Here is a 17,775-nt window from a genome sequence, read left to right on the forward strand (position 1 = left end):
AACTCTGTGTACACAAAAGGTCGTGTTACTGCATTGCTGGACTCGACATTTTGATTGGACATTCTGAAACACGTCCTTTCAGTCCCGATAAGGCTCAAATATTCATCTGAATTGTACCAACCTGCTAATATTTTTTCCTAAATGATTTATTCTACACCGTTTATCTTTATTCTAGTATCTGTATACATACTGCAAAGTACCAGTACACAGAATTTGCTTTCTTCTGGATATTCCTTAGTAGGGTTACTACAAAGTAACAGACACATCACAGAAAAAAATAAGAAAATAGGCAACTCAGTATCCAGATATCTCTCAGTATGTCACTTGTGGAGTTTCAGTTCTGTTTGACAAGCCATAAATTGTTTTCTCTTACTTGAAGGAAAAAAAAAAGCAAGCATCAATAGTAGCCAAATGAATCTGTCTCAGTTACTAACTGGGCAAGTAAGATCCTTTTGATGAGATTCACAATCCTTACAAATCTGAAGTACAGCAATTTCTTCAATCATCATTTAATGAATAGCAGAGGCCTGTTTCTCTTTATTAGTAAAAATAATAAATAAATAAATAAATGAAGGCAGAAATTGGGGGAGAGGCCACTGTCTCATCTCTAACATCTCACTTCCCATAACAGCTAAGATTGTCAAGACTGCAAATTTGGGCTGCAAAGCTCAGCATGCAAATACGAGATGCAAATACAGCAGCTCATGCAGAGGGAGGAGGGTACAGACATCACACCTTCCCCTTTCCTGTTTACACTTTTATTAAAAATGGAGTTCCGAAGAAAATTTCATTTTCATTTGCACAGCTACCTGGTGAACTCAAGTGTGCTGAAATAACGGGCTGTGGACCAGCACATTGGTTCAATAGATGCCATAACGATTTTGGAATTTGGTAATCAGGGATCTGGCACCTCTTTATAATGTATTTGGGGCAGATTTGAACATTATTGCGGAATTGCTATAATCAGGTGCTTTTCTCTCACTGAGGTTAAACTACTTTTTACTCTCCAGATTTCCTATGAGTAGCACAGAATTGGAAATCAAGTCTATCTGGTCTATACTGGCCTGTCTCTTGCCTGCCCACCCCCCTGATTATTTCTTTACATTACTAAAATCAAACTGAAGTGCCCATTACTTCCTAGCTATGCCAGTAGAAATCCTGTGGTTGCATTTAGCTAATAAAAGGTGTAAAGACACTTTACCTGGAAAGAAGGCACCTGTCTTCATGAGGTGAATTTTGTAACAGAAAGCTTATCAAAAAGCAAGACTTGAAATACTGCAAGAAGCTCCCTACAAGTGTCTGATTTATTCTAGAAAGTTAAAAGCTGCTAAGACACTTAATTCACAGTGAACATTTGGAGTGTAATTAGGAAGTATCTACCCTGACAAGCAAACCCAAGTCTTAACTCTCACTGAAATTTGTCCCAGAGACGGGTACCTGGGCATAGTAAGCTTTAATAGTCGAGATGGATTATCCCTCACTGAGAGGGAATGCAAGCACTGCCTATGCAACTTTCCCCATTAGATCTCCATGCAGAAGAAGCAGCACTGATCAGCTTTGGTTTGTTACTGTAACATTCATAAGGTTACTGCAATACTTGATAATCCCCTTCTGGGGATAAGGAAATGAATCTGACTAATATCTTTGGGTATATCATTCATCAGGAACCTCTGATAGCAAAAAGTACTCTAACAGACAAACCCCCTCGTGCCTGTTTAGAGCATTAAGAGCAAGCTCAAGTGCAGAGTTTCCACACCAAATGCCAAAACTACATAACACAGGGAACTGTGGCTAGACAACATAAATTCAAACTTCATGCTTTACACTTCTGAGCAGTTTTAAACACTGACAGATTTCAGACAGATTTTCAGACAGATTTCATTCTTTTTGATACCACAGAAATACTCAGTCTGGAGGTCCTGTGATACCCTGGTGTCTCTTAACACTGACAAGCTCTAGAGGCAGAAACTCCATTTAAGACAGAGCTAGGCAAGTGCCACAGCTGCAGCTTTTAGAATAGATTCATCTGCAGATCTCCACAACTTCATTGTCTAACCGACATGACACAGCAAGGAATCCAAAGAAAACAGACATATTTTTGATAGTTCATTAGCATGTCCCTTTAACCATATAAAGTGTGCTACCCTGAAGTGTCTCTTCTGTTTTAGAAGAGGTGAAACATAAGAACTTACGCATGTTTTTAATTATTTCCATACCAGGTCAAGTAAGCATAATTTCTTTTCACAGATAAACAATATTCATCCCCTTATACTGTTTCCATTTCAAAATGAGATCCTTCCCATTCTGTAAGTCATGCAGAAATATCTGCCACAGTCATTTACACCATTTCAAGGTACCATACAGATTACTCTAATTAGGTTCCATCCAGTTTATAATTTTAATATTTTGCTTGATTTCTTTAAGCTTATAAGCAGAAGTGAAGAACATTCTAACCCTTCCTAACGGGTTTTTGCAACAAAAGAAAGAGATGCCTCAAATTGATTTTGAAACTGTAAATTATGGGCTATGGGAAATCTGACAGGTCCTCTGCACAAAAGATTAATGAATCCCTCTTTTTGCTGGACTTCCACACATTTCCCTCACCTGCCTTAACTATTCTGTCTTTGCACTGCTCACTTTTGGTAATACTCCCTTACAGAATTAAATGTACAGGAACACATTACCTCTGCATTCCAACACTCCTTTAAATGACAGAGAAAAGACAGAAACAACTCTGTTCAAGTTTTCTTCACAGAAAATAACAAGGGGAGAAATATTATACTACATATATTATACTGTATAATACATAATAATACATAATATATATTATTTTATATGCAACATTTTACATATAGACAATGCTTTACACACATATAAAACACATATTATATATACATATAAAAGTCTGTTGTTCACTGAATTTTCTGCTTTACAACACAATGACTCATTTAACAGACTATGGAAAAGGGAAGAAACCCACAGAGAAAATCCTACATTTTACTGCCATTTTCTTAGGAAATACTTGCATATTACCAAATAACACAGCAACTAATAAAGACCTCTAATTTTAGAACTTTACAAGAAGCTTTCCAGTTGGATTCCTGACTTTCTTCACTAAGATCCAGGGGCTAAGTCATGTGCAAGAGTTCTAAAAGGATTAAGAATGGCCAGCAGAGCAGACAGCCCAACGAAGGCAAGGCTGCTAATGGAACCCCCAGGCTGGGGTTTGCTCATGTGAAACTCCTCCCTCCCTTTCAGCTTTTGGACAGCCTCCAACACTTAGGGAAATGTCTACCATGGCCATAACTGAACAACACTTTCTAAACAGAAAAATACTCCACATTTGAAACACAAAGGATTTTATTTTATTAGGCAATTAATCAGCAAGTACTGAAAAGGAAGGCACTTTCTGTGGTGACCAGAAATGACAGCACAATTACAAGAAAGGACCAAGCCTCCCTGAAACTTTGGATGCAGCCACAATCAGTGTGATCAGCAGACACATGCTGGTTTTCAACCCAAAGTGAGGCACAGTTGTCTTGCCTTTCATACCAAATACAGTTAACCAGATTTGCTCCATTTCATAAGTTCTTTCATGCTGCTTTTGTGTTCATGCATCAGCACCTGCTTCATCCCTCAGACATTCTCCCACTTCCATCAGTAAGTCAGTCCACACACTTAGGCCACGCACTTCGAAGTCTCCATCTCGTGTCTTCAGGAGTTTCAGGGCAGCGTGGGTGTGTTCCCTGAGCGGTGCAGGGCCCTGGCAGAGGCAGCCGAAGCGCTCCCTCAGCTCCTCCCACGACAACTCAGCTTTGTCAACACAACTTTTAACCCACCGTCCCTGCAGGGGGTCATAGTGCAAGTGGCTTCCCCAGCCGCTTAAGAGCTCCAAGTAAGCTTCGCTTAACTGGGGATAGTGACCAGCCAGAGAAGCAAGAAGGGCACCTGGGAGGCAAAGGCAGAAGGCAGAAAATCGCTCCAGGTTCCCCAGCAGCCAGGAAAGCAGGAGCCCGGCAATGCATCCATCTCCTGCTGCACTCCCCTGGCTTCCTTCCAGGCTGCTCCCATCCCAATACCTGTCCCTGTCCTGATCCCCATCCCTCTCAGCGTTGTTCCCATCCCTATCCCTGTCCCGCTCAGCGCCGCTCCCATCCCGATCCATGTCCCTGCCCCTGTCCCAATCTCCATCCCCGTCCCCCCAAGCACCGTTACCATCCCAATCCCCATCCCCGTGCCCCGCATCGCCGTCCCCCCGACCGAGCAGCGCCAGCGCGGTCGCCACCAGGGCGAGGGCGCGGGGCTGCGGGAGCTGCCCCATGACGCTGCCGAGCCACTCTGCGGGGGCCTCGCCGTCCTGCCGGTCCTCCCGCAGCCGGGCCAGGAGCAGCAGCGCCTCTGCCCGCAGGGGCGGCTCGGGGCCGTTCCGGCGGAGCAGGGGCAGTAGCAGCAGGCGGGCCGCGGCCTTGCGGCGGGCGAGCAGCGGCAGGGCTGGGGCTGCGGGCCCGGGCGGGCGCAGGAGGCGCAGCAGCAGGTGTCGGTAGGCGGCGGGCGGCAGCGCGCGGTTCTGCAGCAGCGCCAGCGCCACCAGCTGCGGCCCCCGGCCCAGCGCGCCGAACCCCAGCGCGGCCCGCGGCTCAGCGCGCCGCAACCGCCGCGCCAGGGCCTGGCGGAGCTGCGGGCGGGCGTGGAAGCGGCCGTGAAGGTGCTGGAAGTAGCGCGCCCACTGCAGCGCCCTGTCCACCTCCGGCGGCGCCCAGCGCCGAACCAGCGCCGAGCGGCACACGGAGAGCAGCGCGGGCAGCGCGCCCGCCCGCCGCAGCACCGCCGCCATGGCGCCCTCACGCCGCCCGCCGCAGCACCGCCCCCATGGCGCCCTCACGCCGCCCGCCGCAGCACCGCCGCCATGCCGCCCTCACGCCGCCCGCCGCAGCACCGCCGCCATGCCGCCCTCACGCCGCCCGCCGCAGCACCGCCGCCATGCCGCCCTCACACCGCCCGCCAATCAGCACCGCCCCCATGGCGCCCTCACGCCGCCCACCGCAGCACCGCCCCCATGGCGCCCTCACACCGCCCGCCGGCAGCACCGCCGCCATGCCGCCCTCACGCCGCCCGCCGCAGCACCGCCGCCATGCCGCCCTCACACCGCCCCGCCAATCAGCGCCGCCCGCACACCGTCCCGCCAATCAGCGCCGCCCGCACACCGCCCGCCAATCAGCACCGCCAATCAGCACCGCCAAACAGCACCGCCGCCATGCCACTCCCAGCCCCGTCCCGCCAATCAGTGCCGCCGCGCCTCGCCAGCACCGCCCCCACACGGCCCGCCAATCAGCGCCGCACCGCACACGGCCCGCCAATCAGCGCCGCCTCCATGCCGCCCCGCGCCAGCGCCACGAATCAGCGCCACCGGAGGGGCGGTACTCGTAACGCTATTGGCTGGGCCGGATTATATACTATATATATAATTAAATATTATATATATATATGGTATGTAATATGTCATATATAATATTCTTTATATATCTATATCTATATCTATATCTATATCTATATCTATATCTATATCTATATCTATATCTATATCTATCTATCTATAGGTTTCTCAGGCAGTTTCAGTGAATTCCAGACCCATGTTTTATTTTAGTGAGGGGTATTTTTGGAGGTGCACATGCTCCTTGTCATAAAGAAGAGATATTTCCCTTTACACCAGAAAACCTTTAACAAGAAATCTTTCACATTATTGTTCTTTTTCTTTATTGGATAACGCATATGGGTTTATACCCTGTGAATGTCTCTATATATTTGAGTTGAAAAAAAATAAATAATCACATTTGCAGCACCTGGAAACTAACAAAAACAGGTTGTGAAAATCTAACCAGCCTGGAAAAAACACTGAGCAATGTGGTATCTGGAATACTCTTGCATATGAATGGCTTGTGTGTTCTAATGGGTCTCTGCAGAGCTGATTGAAAAGTGGAATTTCCATTTTATGAAAAACTCTGACTATTTCAGCATTGGTTTCATCTCAACTTAGGGTGAAAAGTCTAAAAATCAGCATTTTTGCTGAAGTGGCACAGGTTGACATCTCTGTAATAGAATGATTAATGCAAAAGGACATTTATGTGTTTCTAGGTACAGCAGCTGCATTGAGAGTCTCCAATCACGATGGGGATGCATCCAGTGAATAAAACAGAGCCCAACCTGAAAAGCTGCAGAGTTTTGCACAAGGACCTGTGGAACATACAAAAGAAACAAGGTATCAGTAATAACAGAGACTGTTACAATTCTTGTAATAAATTGTTACACTGCAATAGCCCACAAGAACAATAATTCTTTTTCCACACTCACCATTGAAGGAACTCTACTCAGAATTTTGTGTTATTATTTGAGAATCTGCCCGTTCTCAGAATGTATTTTAGGATCTTCCACTACAAGAGTGAAATATATTTATCAGTTCATTGGTCTGCTGGTTGTGGTGCCATGTAGCAATGAAATTAAATGAAAAAATTTGTTTCTTTCTTACAGGTGAATTATTTGCATATAACTTTTAAGCACTAGTACTCTCTTTTCTATGACCAGTCTTAGTTCTAGCCAAGTAACAGCTTGCACAGCCCTAGGGTTCTCCTACCATCAGCATGATTGCTAAGAATAAAAATTTGTGTTTTGTAATTACTATCAACTCATGATAAGACTGTTGCTACCTAATAGTAATGCTGAGTTCTATAGGTATTGTTTAAAAATATTTGTACAGTGCTAAGTTGGCTTTCTACCTGAGGAACAGCTGTGGGATAGTTGGGAGATACTTAGGAATTAAGTAGTGAGAGACTGAGGAGGTGAGGTAGAGAGTTACTGTTTGGGAAGGGGATAGGGAAAGGAAAGGCTGGGTTAGGATGTCAGGAGATACAGTAAGAGCACAGAGATAGGGTGGAGAGAACAATGAGTGGATTTTCAGACAGCACTTTGTGTGTGTGTGGTGTTTTCCTGCTTGATTACCTTTTTAAAAAGAAACCAAAAATGCACTTCTGGACCTCCCACTGGGTGTTTAATACCAGCCTGCTTCTACTATTAATGAGTCTTGAAGTCGTGGTTCCCACTGTTTGAGGGTGTGATTGGGTGTGTATTTCATATGATATAAACTGCAGTCTCTTTATTTTTACCTAACAAGAAATGAAACTCACAATGATACCTTAAAGAAGAATTATCACTTGGTTACATAATCTGAAAAAGTAACCTCTTTGTGTTATTTATAAGCAAAGAAGTAAACAGAAAACAGGGTGTATTTTAAATGACAGGTTAGAGCACAGATTTACAATCACAACACACTGGATAGTTTAAGTTCTCTGCTTTATGCTTTTTCTAAGTAGCTGTGATAGTATGAATGGGGGTGTCCAGTGTTCCTTGTGTTCTGGATTTTGTCTCTGTTTTGTTATTTTGTTGGTTGTTTGGTTGGTTTTCTTTCCCCAAATAAAGTCTATTTCTAAATTTAATCTCTAAAATAAGCATTAAAGTAAGAAAAGAGCTTTGAGCGTATTCATCTGTGGTTGTGTTGAGCTGTAGTAAATGTTCCTCCACTACAGCTTTTGATTGATAAGATACAGGGCAAAGAAAGTTGTTGAGGAAGTAAGAAAAGTGTCAGATACAGAACCTGGGAAGTCATTCCACAGTTCCCTGCAAACAAGCCCACTTTTCAGCGAAGCCCTGTAAAAGTTTCACAAGCCTTGCATTTTATATGAATTACTGTGCTGTTTTATCTAAGCTGAGAAGTCAAGTAAAAGATTCATATGAAGTTTTATGGAACTAGTGAGTTTCTTCACTCTAGTTATGGAGCCAGTAAAATTCCCCCTCCCGCAGGAAATAATCAGTTTTGAAGGAAAATGGGTCAAAGTAGCCAGAAGTCTGGATTTCATTGTGATAATTTCCTTCCTCTCAGAAGCCACATTGGCTATAATGTGGTTATCCTATTTCTACTGAATAGAAATTTAGGACATTGTTTACTCATTATAAAACTCTGAAGTGATCTTTCCTTAGGCAGGGAGTGTTGTTGTAAATTACAAAAATGAATACATTGAGATGTACGATAATTTTCTATATTTCTGGCACTAACAGTCACTTTTTAACTGTGAGGAGGTTTGTTTAGCTGTCTCAAATTGTGTGCTGGGCACAAGTTTGCCACACTCATTATCTAGTGACTTATTCGTAGTGAAGACTCTGAATTTGTGAACCATTATTGCAGAATTTCTTTCTATTTCTCCAACAAACTCTGTGGAAAACTGACATACCTGGCAGACTATGTCAGCCCTTCTGTATCTTCTGGTGAGGTACTTAGAGTTTTGGGGTTTATTTTGTCAATGCATTGTCTCATTATCTCACAGAAGAGCAAGGCTGTGGTGGGCTTTTGGAATGAGAACAGATCAAATTGCACAATAAAGGCATTGAAGCTACTAATTTGTACATCAGCATGAGCCTCAGACTGTACAATCACCTGAAACCTCCTTGTAAGTCCTGCTGATTGTGGTGTCTCAGTGTTTTAGCAGCAATGCCCACTCATAGTGAGTTAGGCCAATGATTTCAGAAACTGGTGTCAATGGTCAAGCAGCAGTTTTGTAATGCACCAGAGTGAAAATTCATTGTAAATCAGTGTGTTGAAAGAGTGCTATACATAACATGTCCCTGAGGGAATATAAACCCACACTAATTAGGAATTTCACCTATGTCAGCCTATACCAAAACTGAATTTTTAGGAAAATCATATGAAAACACAGACTTTGCTGCCTTCCCTCTTTTCTAATTTAGATACTGTGATTCACAACTATACTAGCAAAGCTGCCAAGCTAGGGTAGAGCTCTTTGGCATCCTAAGTGTAGTTGGGTGGCAAATGGAGACTCATTTTTCTAGCTGTGAATAACTAATTAGAAGTGGTGCAGTTAGTTACAGACTTTGGAAGTTCCCTTGCCCCAGCTGAGCCATGTGAAATGATCATGTGTGCACTCCAAACCCAGCTGCAGTTGGTGTGTGTGGATTAGCTACAACTAGTTTTGCCTTAAAGTGTTTTGAGCTAATGTGTTTTTAGCTTCATTTGCTGTGGGATGAGAGCCTGTGCTAATGTTGCTGGGCTGATAAGTGGTCAAGTATTGAGCCGTGAGCTTTGATACCCTGCCTTTGTTTGTGATGCCTTTTAGAGAGATTTCATTTGCTGCCTGTTGTGGTGGTGGGTTTGATAGATCACAGAATGTATTGACTGCAGTGTTTGCCTATGTGCTTTTTTCTGGTCTTCTTTTTCTTTAAGCCAAGAAAACTCTTATCTACTTATGTTAAGCACTTTTCTTACAGGCTCAGGTGCACAAATTCAGCTTTCTGAGACAGCTTGAACCCATCCCCCCTTTTAGGGTACCTTTTAAGCAGTGTCTTAGAGAGCTATCTGTTTTAGAGATCAACTTACCAGAATCATCTGAAAATAATATTCCATAAAACATGAGTCATAAAGACTGGCCATGGCTAAAGGTTTGGATTTCTGACCTCTAATGCTGTATGAAGTGAGGCACACTCAGACTAAGCTTAGTCTACCATCACAGATTTAGTATTTATGACAAAGTGTCTGTTATGAGTATTGGAGGAAAAAAATATGGACGTTTAAGAAGAGCAACTAAAAATTCTTTCCTATTTGCAGATTCTGTGTATTTCCATGACAGGCAAACTGCTGTCATTACAAGAGTACAGGGAGACCTTATAAACATTTTTTTGTCTTGGATTTCGTTACATTTTTCACTTGCATAAAAAAATACATAAACCTCAATGCAAGACAACTGTGCATAGAGCTATTTATGTGTATGTCTGGGTTCTAATGACATAACTTGGGTTATTCACTGTCATTGTCCTGATATCCTGAGAACATCTCAAAATTGTCAGATATCTCTCCTTTGGAGTTCTGTACAGTGTCTATGAATAATACATGCCTATATATATACAGGCAGAGCCACATTAAAACACACACATGCACATGCTGGGTAGACTTTTTTTTTTGAGTGATAAGGCTTTTATGTATCTGTTGTTTCCATTTTCATGTCTCCAAACCTTTTATGTGAATTTTTCCAGCACATTTCTCATTATTCTCTCAGCCTTTCCTCTGCTGACTGGCTGAGGCTTCCAGACATATAACCTGAAATGTCCTGGGAGAATTTACATAAAAACAATAAAACCAAGGAAATGGAAACCACAGAATATATACATAAATTTTTTTCAGTCTATGCTAAGAAGCACATTGGTTAATATTTACAAAGGAATCTGATTTTCCATTTTAACATCCTTTTCACTGTGAAGCAAATGTGGGAGGGTGGGACAGTAGGAGTCATTCCTGAAGTGAATGAGGGCTTATATGTAAATCTCATTAATGAATATAAGATTTTACTTTTCTCCATCCTAGTATGTCAAAAAGAACATCTCATAAAAAAAAATCATATGGTTGCCTGAACTAAGCAAATGTTAGTGCAAAGCTCTGAAGGGATTTTTCTTGCTATTTAAGAGAAGTGTAAGGGGGTTTTGTTTGTTTATTTATCTAAACACATATAAAGGAATACTGGATTCTGTTATCTGTACCCACAGCATCCTTTGAAAGCAGATCATCAAAACTGACACAGCTGCTATAGGATCAATAATACAGTAAAACAATTCTGGTTTCTACTGAGAGCTGCTTGTTAATGATGAGTTGTGTACCTGGTACAGAAATGCCTCTGGCAGGTTTTGTCAGGATCTTCCTGATGGTATCACAGAAAGTACTACCAGAACTGTCATATTGTCCTTACATTGATATTTTCTGCAGGAAGGGCAGGGTAACTAAAGACTTTAAGGTTTTTTTCTAGCTCGGGGGTTTTTAGCTTAATGCTGTTCTTTAAGAAGTTTTTACCACGCTAAATGCCTCCCTGTTAAATGCCTCCCTGACATCCGATCCCGTCAGATCTCGGAAGCTCAGCAGGGTCAGCCCCGGATTAGTACTTGGATGGGAGACCTCCTGGGAAATGCCGGGTGCTGTAGGTTCTAGTCCTGAGGACTTCACTGGCACTGTCCAAGCTCGCTCGGCCGCGGCAGATGAACCTCAGGACTGAAACGGTGGGGCCAGTTCTGCGCACGCTGAGCCTCACCTAAAATCCACTGCGCAGGCTGGAAGGGCTCACCCATGTGGGGACAGCCCTGCCCAAATCTGCATTCAGCTAAGCTGAGCCACACACACACACCACGTTTTACAGAAAATAAAGGTACTTAATCAGTGAAAAGGCTCAGAAACTAAAATGCTTTGTTGTTGCAACTTCTAGAGCAGTTAGGTTTGTGTTTTTCATATTAATTTCATATTATTTTGGTTGCCTGACTTCATTCCTGCTCCAGCACACTTAAGGATTTGTCTAATGGCAAAGATTGGAGCTTTTGCTTATATCCAAAATACATGTATGAGTATATGCTACTTCACAGCTGATCTGGAGATGTTGCCATGAGCTTTCCCCATTAGCAGTGTTAAGACAATGACTTGTACTTATAGAAAAGAATCTCAGTGGGTTAAAAGAAAGGCAGCAGAGACGAGATCCTAGCACACAGAATATTTGCATCAAAATAAAAGCCAGCAGAAGAAGATTGGTGTGCAGTGCATGGGATGGGATGAAGGTGATGGGTGAAGATGAATTCCTAGAATTAAAGAAAAAGTTTAAAAGGGAGGTCTGTACAAAAAAGGGAACAGCTGCCCAGTATTAAACCTGGAAATAATAAAATTCATATTAATTTTATTTGTTCTAACGAAAAGAGCAAAAAACCCTATTAATTGAAACCACTATTGAAAGCATCTTTGTATTTCTTGATATTGCAATAGCTTTTCATGTTTTAAGAGAAATATATTTTTAACTTCATCAAGGAGTAATTATTTTTCAGGAATGTATGGGAGTTTTGTACTCCATATGGAGAAAATGACACTCAGGAAACAATGAAAAGCTACTATTTGTGTCTGGTTCTCTTTCTGTGAAATGCTGATGCATTTTTTAATCCTTGATGGTCTTTGCTATCAAACAATGATTTTGCTGTGAAGGAGGGGTAAGAATTTTCTACTCAATGAACTTATGAAATAAAATTAGTTGGCAAAATCAAAATGTTAATTTAGATAAAATCAGTATATTTTTTAAAAAAAATTGACTTAATTTTTAAATTAACATTTAAAATTTAAATTATTTTAAAGATTTTTAAAAAGAAACATTTGTTTATTAAAAAATTTCTAACGAATTCTAGTTCTGCAGTAAAGCTGAGGAAGGAAGGCTTCTTCTACCTCAACAAATTTTTACTCTGAGCAGAGAATTTGTTTAGGAGGTTTGATGTCATGTAAGGTACATTCCAGACTTCCATTGGAATATTTAAACCTTCTCATAGTAGTCTGAGTGGATGATCAGTGGTTTGAACTGCTCCCCTAACTTGATCCATTCAAAGGACTTGGGAAAGAAGAAAGGACCTTGTCAATCCCTGTTCTTTGACAAAACTGAGATACAAGGACTGGTTCAAAATTGTCATTTCTCTCACCAGTGTGTGAAGAACCATGGAAGATGTGGAATTGGAAATGGAAAAGCCCATGGAATTAGAAATTAAAAAAACCCCTGCCTGGTAGGATGCAGTGAGAGATTTGCCTACTCAGAGAGTAGGCAAACAGAAAATGTTTGTTTCTCCTTTTGCTTACATCTTATTTTTTGTTCTATTTTTTTTCTGGATGTGTTACTGTTTTAATAGCATTTAATTCTTCCTTTCTTTTACAGTTTTTTTGCATCATTTCTATGTGAAAGCCTTGCCATGTGTATTTGGGCTTCATACCAACCTGTAAGGCTCGAGTTCTACACAGATTGTTGGTGCTGGGTAATTTGCCCTGTGAATTGATGCTTTCTGCCCAACTTGCTACTACAGCCAATGCATCACTGTCTCAGTAACTGGAATGAACTAGAAGGGAAGTACTGACAAAGATATTGGTCATAAATAACAATATGGGTGTTATTTCATTTTTAAGTTTTTATTTTTACATATTGTTTTCATAAATAAATTGCCAAGAATTACCTCAGTCCTGTTCCAGACATCTCTCCAGGTATTATGTTAGTGGACATAAACACAAGTTTAATCCACCAGGTTTGGTCATGGATTTCCCATTAAATTTGTCTCCAAAGTGATTCAGCATCCCAGTGTTCAGCAGCTCACTGAGCACACCCTGTCAGTCTGTACACAAACTACTGCCATGTCCAGTGAAATCAAGGGAAATTGTACCAAATCCTTGTGCAGAGTTTTGTTGAACTTTGGAAAACTGGGAATCTCTGTTTATTTTATTTTATTTTTCAATATCTTTCCAATGAAAGCTCTTCCAGACCCTCTTTTTTTTGAAAGTTTACATGTTGTGGGCCTGGAATTCTTTGTACTTGCTCAGTAGTGCAAGTCTTTGTGCTTCCACAGTGGTGTAATCTCTTGGCTTCAGCAGCATTTCTCCTGCTTTGCCTTTTATACCATCTCATGAAGAAGCAGCCAATGAACTCAGGCTGTCCATGGAATAGGAAATATTATCTGTTCTACTTAGGCCACCTATTTATTACTAGGTCAATAATCTAGTTTTATTATTGGAGCAGTAAAAATTAAAGTTGGCCTAAGAAAGTTACAATTTGATCTGTGTCCAGTAAGGCTTGGTGTGTGTCACAGCAGAAGATGTGTATCACCAGCTGTGCCATGATAGATCACTACATATTTTACCTTACTTTTTTTTTTCCTAAAGAACAGAATTTCATATCCATAAACACTGGGATAGAAATAGAGGTCCTTATGATGGATTCAGACCCCAGCACTTGCATATATTATGACCAAAGTATTTCAGATCACTGTCTTTTCCACTCAGTTTTTTTTTTAACGAATCCTGGGGTCCATGGATAAAAAGTACAGTATTTGGAAGCAAATTCCATAGGGAATTACCAGCATCCAAGTATCTCGTGCTATCACATCATTCAGATAACCAATCTGAATATGCAGTCCTATTTGTTTAGTCTATTTTATTCCTTATTATTCTCACTTTTCAGAGCACAAGTGTTTTTTCATGTTTCTTTAATTATTTCTTGATTTAATTATTTTGGGAGCTCTTTTGCTGGACTTGTGACAGATGAAGAAAAAGAAATGTACTAAATTGAAAGATCACACAGAATTATTTTTGATACTGGAATTCTGATCCTGGTCTTATTTGTAAGCATGGTTATAATGCTCACCAGGCTAAAAAACTAGCTTTCTATCTCTAGCTTTCTCTCCTCATTGTGGGTTTTGGGCATCTGGTTTGGAGGTTGGTCTGCAATTCGATCCTACTCCAGTTTCCTCAGAGCATTTCAGCAGCACATGTCAGGACTGAGGGGAGCGGGGTAACCAGGCTCAGCGCTTGCTGGGACTGAGCCTGGGACAGGCAGCAGCAAAGCAGAGCAGGTTGGGCCAGCCCCAGTCAGGAAAACGTGCCCAAGGCAGTGGCTACAGCATAAACGGAGCCCTGTCAGGCTCCTCCCCAAAGGAAAACTAAAGTGTATGCTGTCAAAAAAACAACTCCTTCTGTTTACACTGAGAGTGTTAACACCGAGAATCACTCCTGATGAAGAGAGAGATAAACTGGAAAAGGATGATCTGTGAATTGGAGGTGCTGAAGTCAGATACCAAAAATCTAAACACTAGTCTTTTGTCGGCAATTAGGTATTCCCATATCAAGTTTCAGACTGTAATGCTGTGAACTGGGGATTTTCTCCTGAAGAAAACATGTCCTTCCATGAAGTGTAATGTCCCAGAGGTGATTCTGCAATGGATCAACTTCGTCACAGCAACAGGGATGCTTGCAAAAGAACTGATACATTAAAAAGTGATATTAATAATGTATGTTGAATCTTCTCTGTGACATCAAAATGTTTAATAAGTGTCTCTTATCTCAGAACTCTCGTGAGATACACTTGGTAATCGTGTTATAATTTGGAACTCTGAAGCATCTGAAGATGAAGTAACTTTCCCAAGATCACACACAGATTTCTTGTTTTGGAATGACAGCAACTGATAACTAGAGCCAAGATTATTCTCAAACCACCTTACTTCCCTTCCCTTCCCTATTAGCATTTTACCAGATACATGGCTTGCAGGATAAGGAAGAAGCAAAGAAAGAGAAAGGAAGTATGTGTAGGACTTTTCTATAAACTGAATTAATAAATCAAGCTCATCTTTATATAATCCTTGTTGTCCAATTGCACCAGACTACTTTATGAGCTTTATATTTTTATGAATATGTCTATTTTATAGATGGGAAAACTGAAATAAAAAGTGATTTAACAAAACTCGTACAACAGATAAATTTGCAGAGCTGGGGCAAGGAACTGAATCTTCCAATCCCCAGGAGACAGGAGTAACTTATTAAATGAGCTGGCATTCATGCTTTCATTTGGCAATGTAGTACAGTGCAGAGGGAACAGTGTTCTTTCCATTAGGAATGCTTTGATGCTGGCACTTTAACAGAGGAATGAAAAGCAATGCTGGGCTCCAAGCATTCCTTAAGGTATAAGAATGACTGAACTGAGCAGTTGGGAAAAAAATCCTGGAAAAAAGTAGCAATAGACATAGTATCTCAGCAATAGCTTATGAAGAAAGTTAATTTGGAATGGTGATGAAGAAAGTAGAGGGTTCAGGGAAACCTGTTTCACCTATAAGGACCATCCTGTCTCTCTTCCTTCTCACATTGCAGTTGAAGCAATGAATCTCAATGATTTCAAGAGAAATCAAGGTCAAGAGAAGGAAGACATTGCAAAGGAAAGAGAAAAAGGAGGGAAGGCAGGAATTTGACTAGCCAAGGGGGAAGAAGGTGGCCAAGTGTTACAATTCTGCTAGAACATTTTCTGTTTGAAATCATTCTTGAGTTCTTGAATGTTGCCGTAAAAGTCTGTAAAAAAGACTCCGAGCCAAGTTTTGTAGGAGATAAGATAATGGGCAGGCACTTTAAAGAGCAACCCCGCTCATCCAGGAATACATCGACCCTCACGTGTGCAAGCTCTAAGTTCTATAGCTTTTATAATATAACCTATCCAATCACTACTGTCCACATGTCCAGTTCCACCTCTGTCCCCTCCCAGTTCTCACCCCTGTTGCATTGGGGCTGGGGCCGTTGGGACCCTCTGTCTTCATCCACCTCCTCTTCTTCAGCACACAAAGGTTCTCTGGACGCTCTCCAGGGCTTCAGGTCACACTGCTTCATGTTTATGTTCTCTTCTGATATGCTTTAATGTGGCACCTTGAGAAAGAGACTAAATAGCTGGCAGACCTTAGCTGCCTGTTCTGGAGCAGGGGTAGAGATAGAAGGACTTTATGCTACAAGCTGCTGAATATCAATTCACTAAAATCTACAGCATTACATTTAGTGTTCCTAAAATCTACAAAATATGAAAATTGAAAATTCAAAAAAACCCCTTCGGCATCAAATAATGAATTCATCTTCTGCTATTTTCAGTCTGGGAATTTTGTTACTTTCAGGAAACTGCAATGTGTACATCTGAACTCTCTGTAAATTGCCTCCTAAAGCACTGAATTAATCTGTCCATTCCTATGAAAATTAGTTTATTGTGATTCAGCTGCAATAAAAGAAGCTGATAAAATTATTCCAAAACACTTCCAGAACATTTACAAGAGGACAATGTGGATCTGTGGTAGCTGTTGATCTGTTTAGATCCCCTTTTACTCATTGCTTTTCTTGTGCCAACAGTGTCAGCAGTTAAAATCTGATGCTTCTCTGTGACCTCAGGTGGCATCTTATCTGAATGATTTGTCCATCCAAAGTGGAGACCAACCACAAAATCTGTGGTTCTTGTAAAGTGTAAGGAACAGGAACAGAGATCAAAGATGCATTTTTCTATTGCTTCATTTACATTTAGGCTGGTTCTTACAGGTGTATGAGTTAGATTTAGTTGCTATACTGTCTCAAGTCTCTCCCCATTGCTACCTTGCCTTGTGAAGCAGGCAGTGCAGTACAAGCTGGTTACTGAGACAGCTTCTGAGTTCTGTATGTGTGAGCATCATCCAGTTCACTTCCAGAAGGAAAGAGATGTTAAGAGGCCTAGCCAACACACCTAGGCATTTAAATGATCTTTACCAAAGTAGTAACTGAGGTCCTCATATTTAAGAAAAAAATAATATTAACAATCTGCCTCGTTAATGTTTAAGGCAGTGGTTTGTTTGGAGAAAGGTTATTGCACTCTCATTGTCAAACAGAACACGGACTTTGGCCTGCTAATCATTGTGTCAGTCCCAGGAGTTTCTCAGCATGTCAACTGCATGTCCACGAATAAACAATAATGACACTCAGCCAAAACACAGTTTTGTACATAAATCAGGATTGTGAGCACTTCTGTGCTATTTGTCCCAGTGATGCACATACTGCACACCTGGAGCTTCTGAGCAGTCTGTGTATGCTGGTGCAGGATATGTCAGTTCAAGTGTGTGTGCTCTGGGACAGCAGAAACCTCTGTTATTGCATCAAATTTCACCCAGGTGCTTTCCCTGACACCAATGAAGATTACTCCAAAAAATTAACAGTAGGCATGTTCTAGAAAACATTATGCAGATGAAACAGTTAACTTGTATAGTGCCATGGTGGACATTTGTTTCTCTGAGATTACAGCAATCATTTTCATATTTAAGATTAAACCCAAAGTTTCGTGAAAATTGTAGCTATTTTTAGTTATGTATATTTATATGGATAGAAAGTACAGCTCTTGTGTAGTA

At 41.4% G+C, this 17,775-nt stretch overlaps 1 protein-coding gene across 1 annotated transcript; it reads right to left on the bottom strand.

Moving 5' to 3' along the window:
- Positions 1-3,342: 3,342 nt before the first annotated feature.
- FANCF (FA complementation group F) lies at positions 3,343-5,139 on the bottom strand. Its single transcript, XM_071559541.1, has one exon. It carries the CDS (start codon positions 4,832-4,834, stop codon positions 3,611-3,613), a length of 1,224 nt encoding a protein of 407 aa, XP_071415642.1. The 5' UTR covers positions 4,835-5,139; the 3' UTR covers positions 3,343-3,610.
- Between the last annotated feature and the right edge of the window lie 12,636 nt (positions 5,140-17,775).

This window comes from Pithys albifrons, chromosome 6, assembly GCF_047495875.1.
Source record: "Pithys albifrons albifrons isolate INPA30051 chromosome 6, PitAlb_v1, whole genome shotgun sequence".
In the NCBI taxonomy this organism is placed as follows: domain Eukaryota; kingdom Metazoa; phylum Chordata; class Aves; order Passeriformes; family Thamnophilidae; genus Pithys; species Pithys albifrons.

Excerpts from the sequence above, each read along its gene's own strand:
- FANCF (XM_071559541.1), bottom strand. The coding sequence starts at position 4,834 with ATGGCGGCGGTGCTGCGGCGGGCGGGCGCGCTGCCCGCGCTGCTCTCC.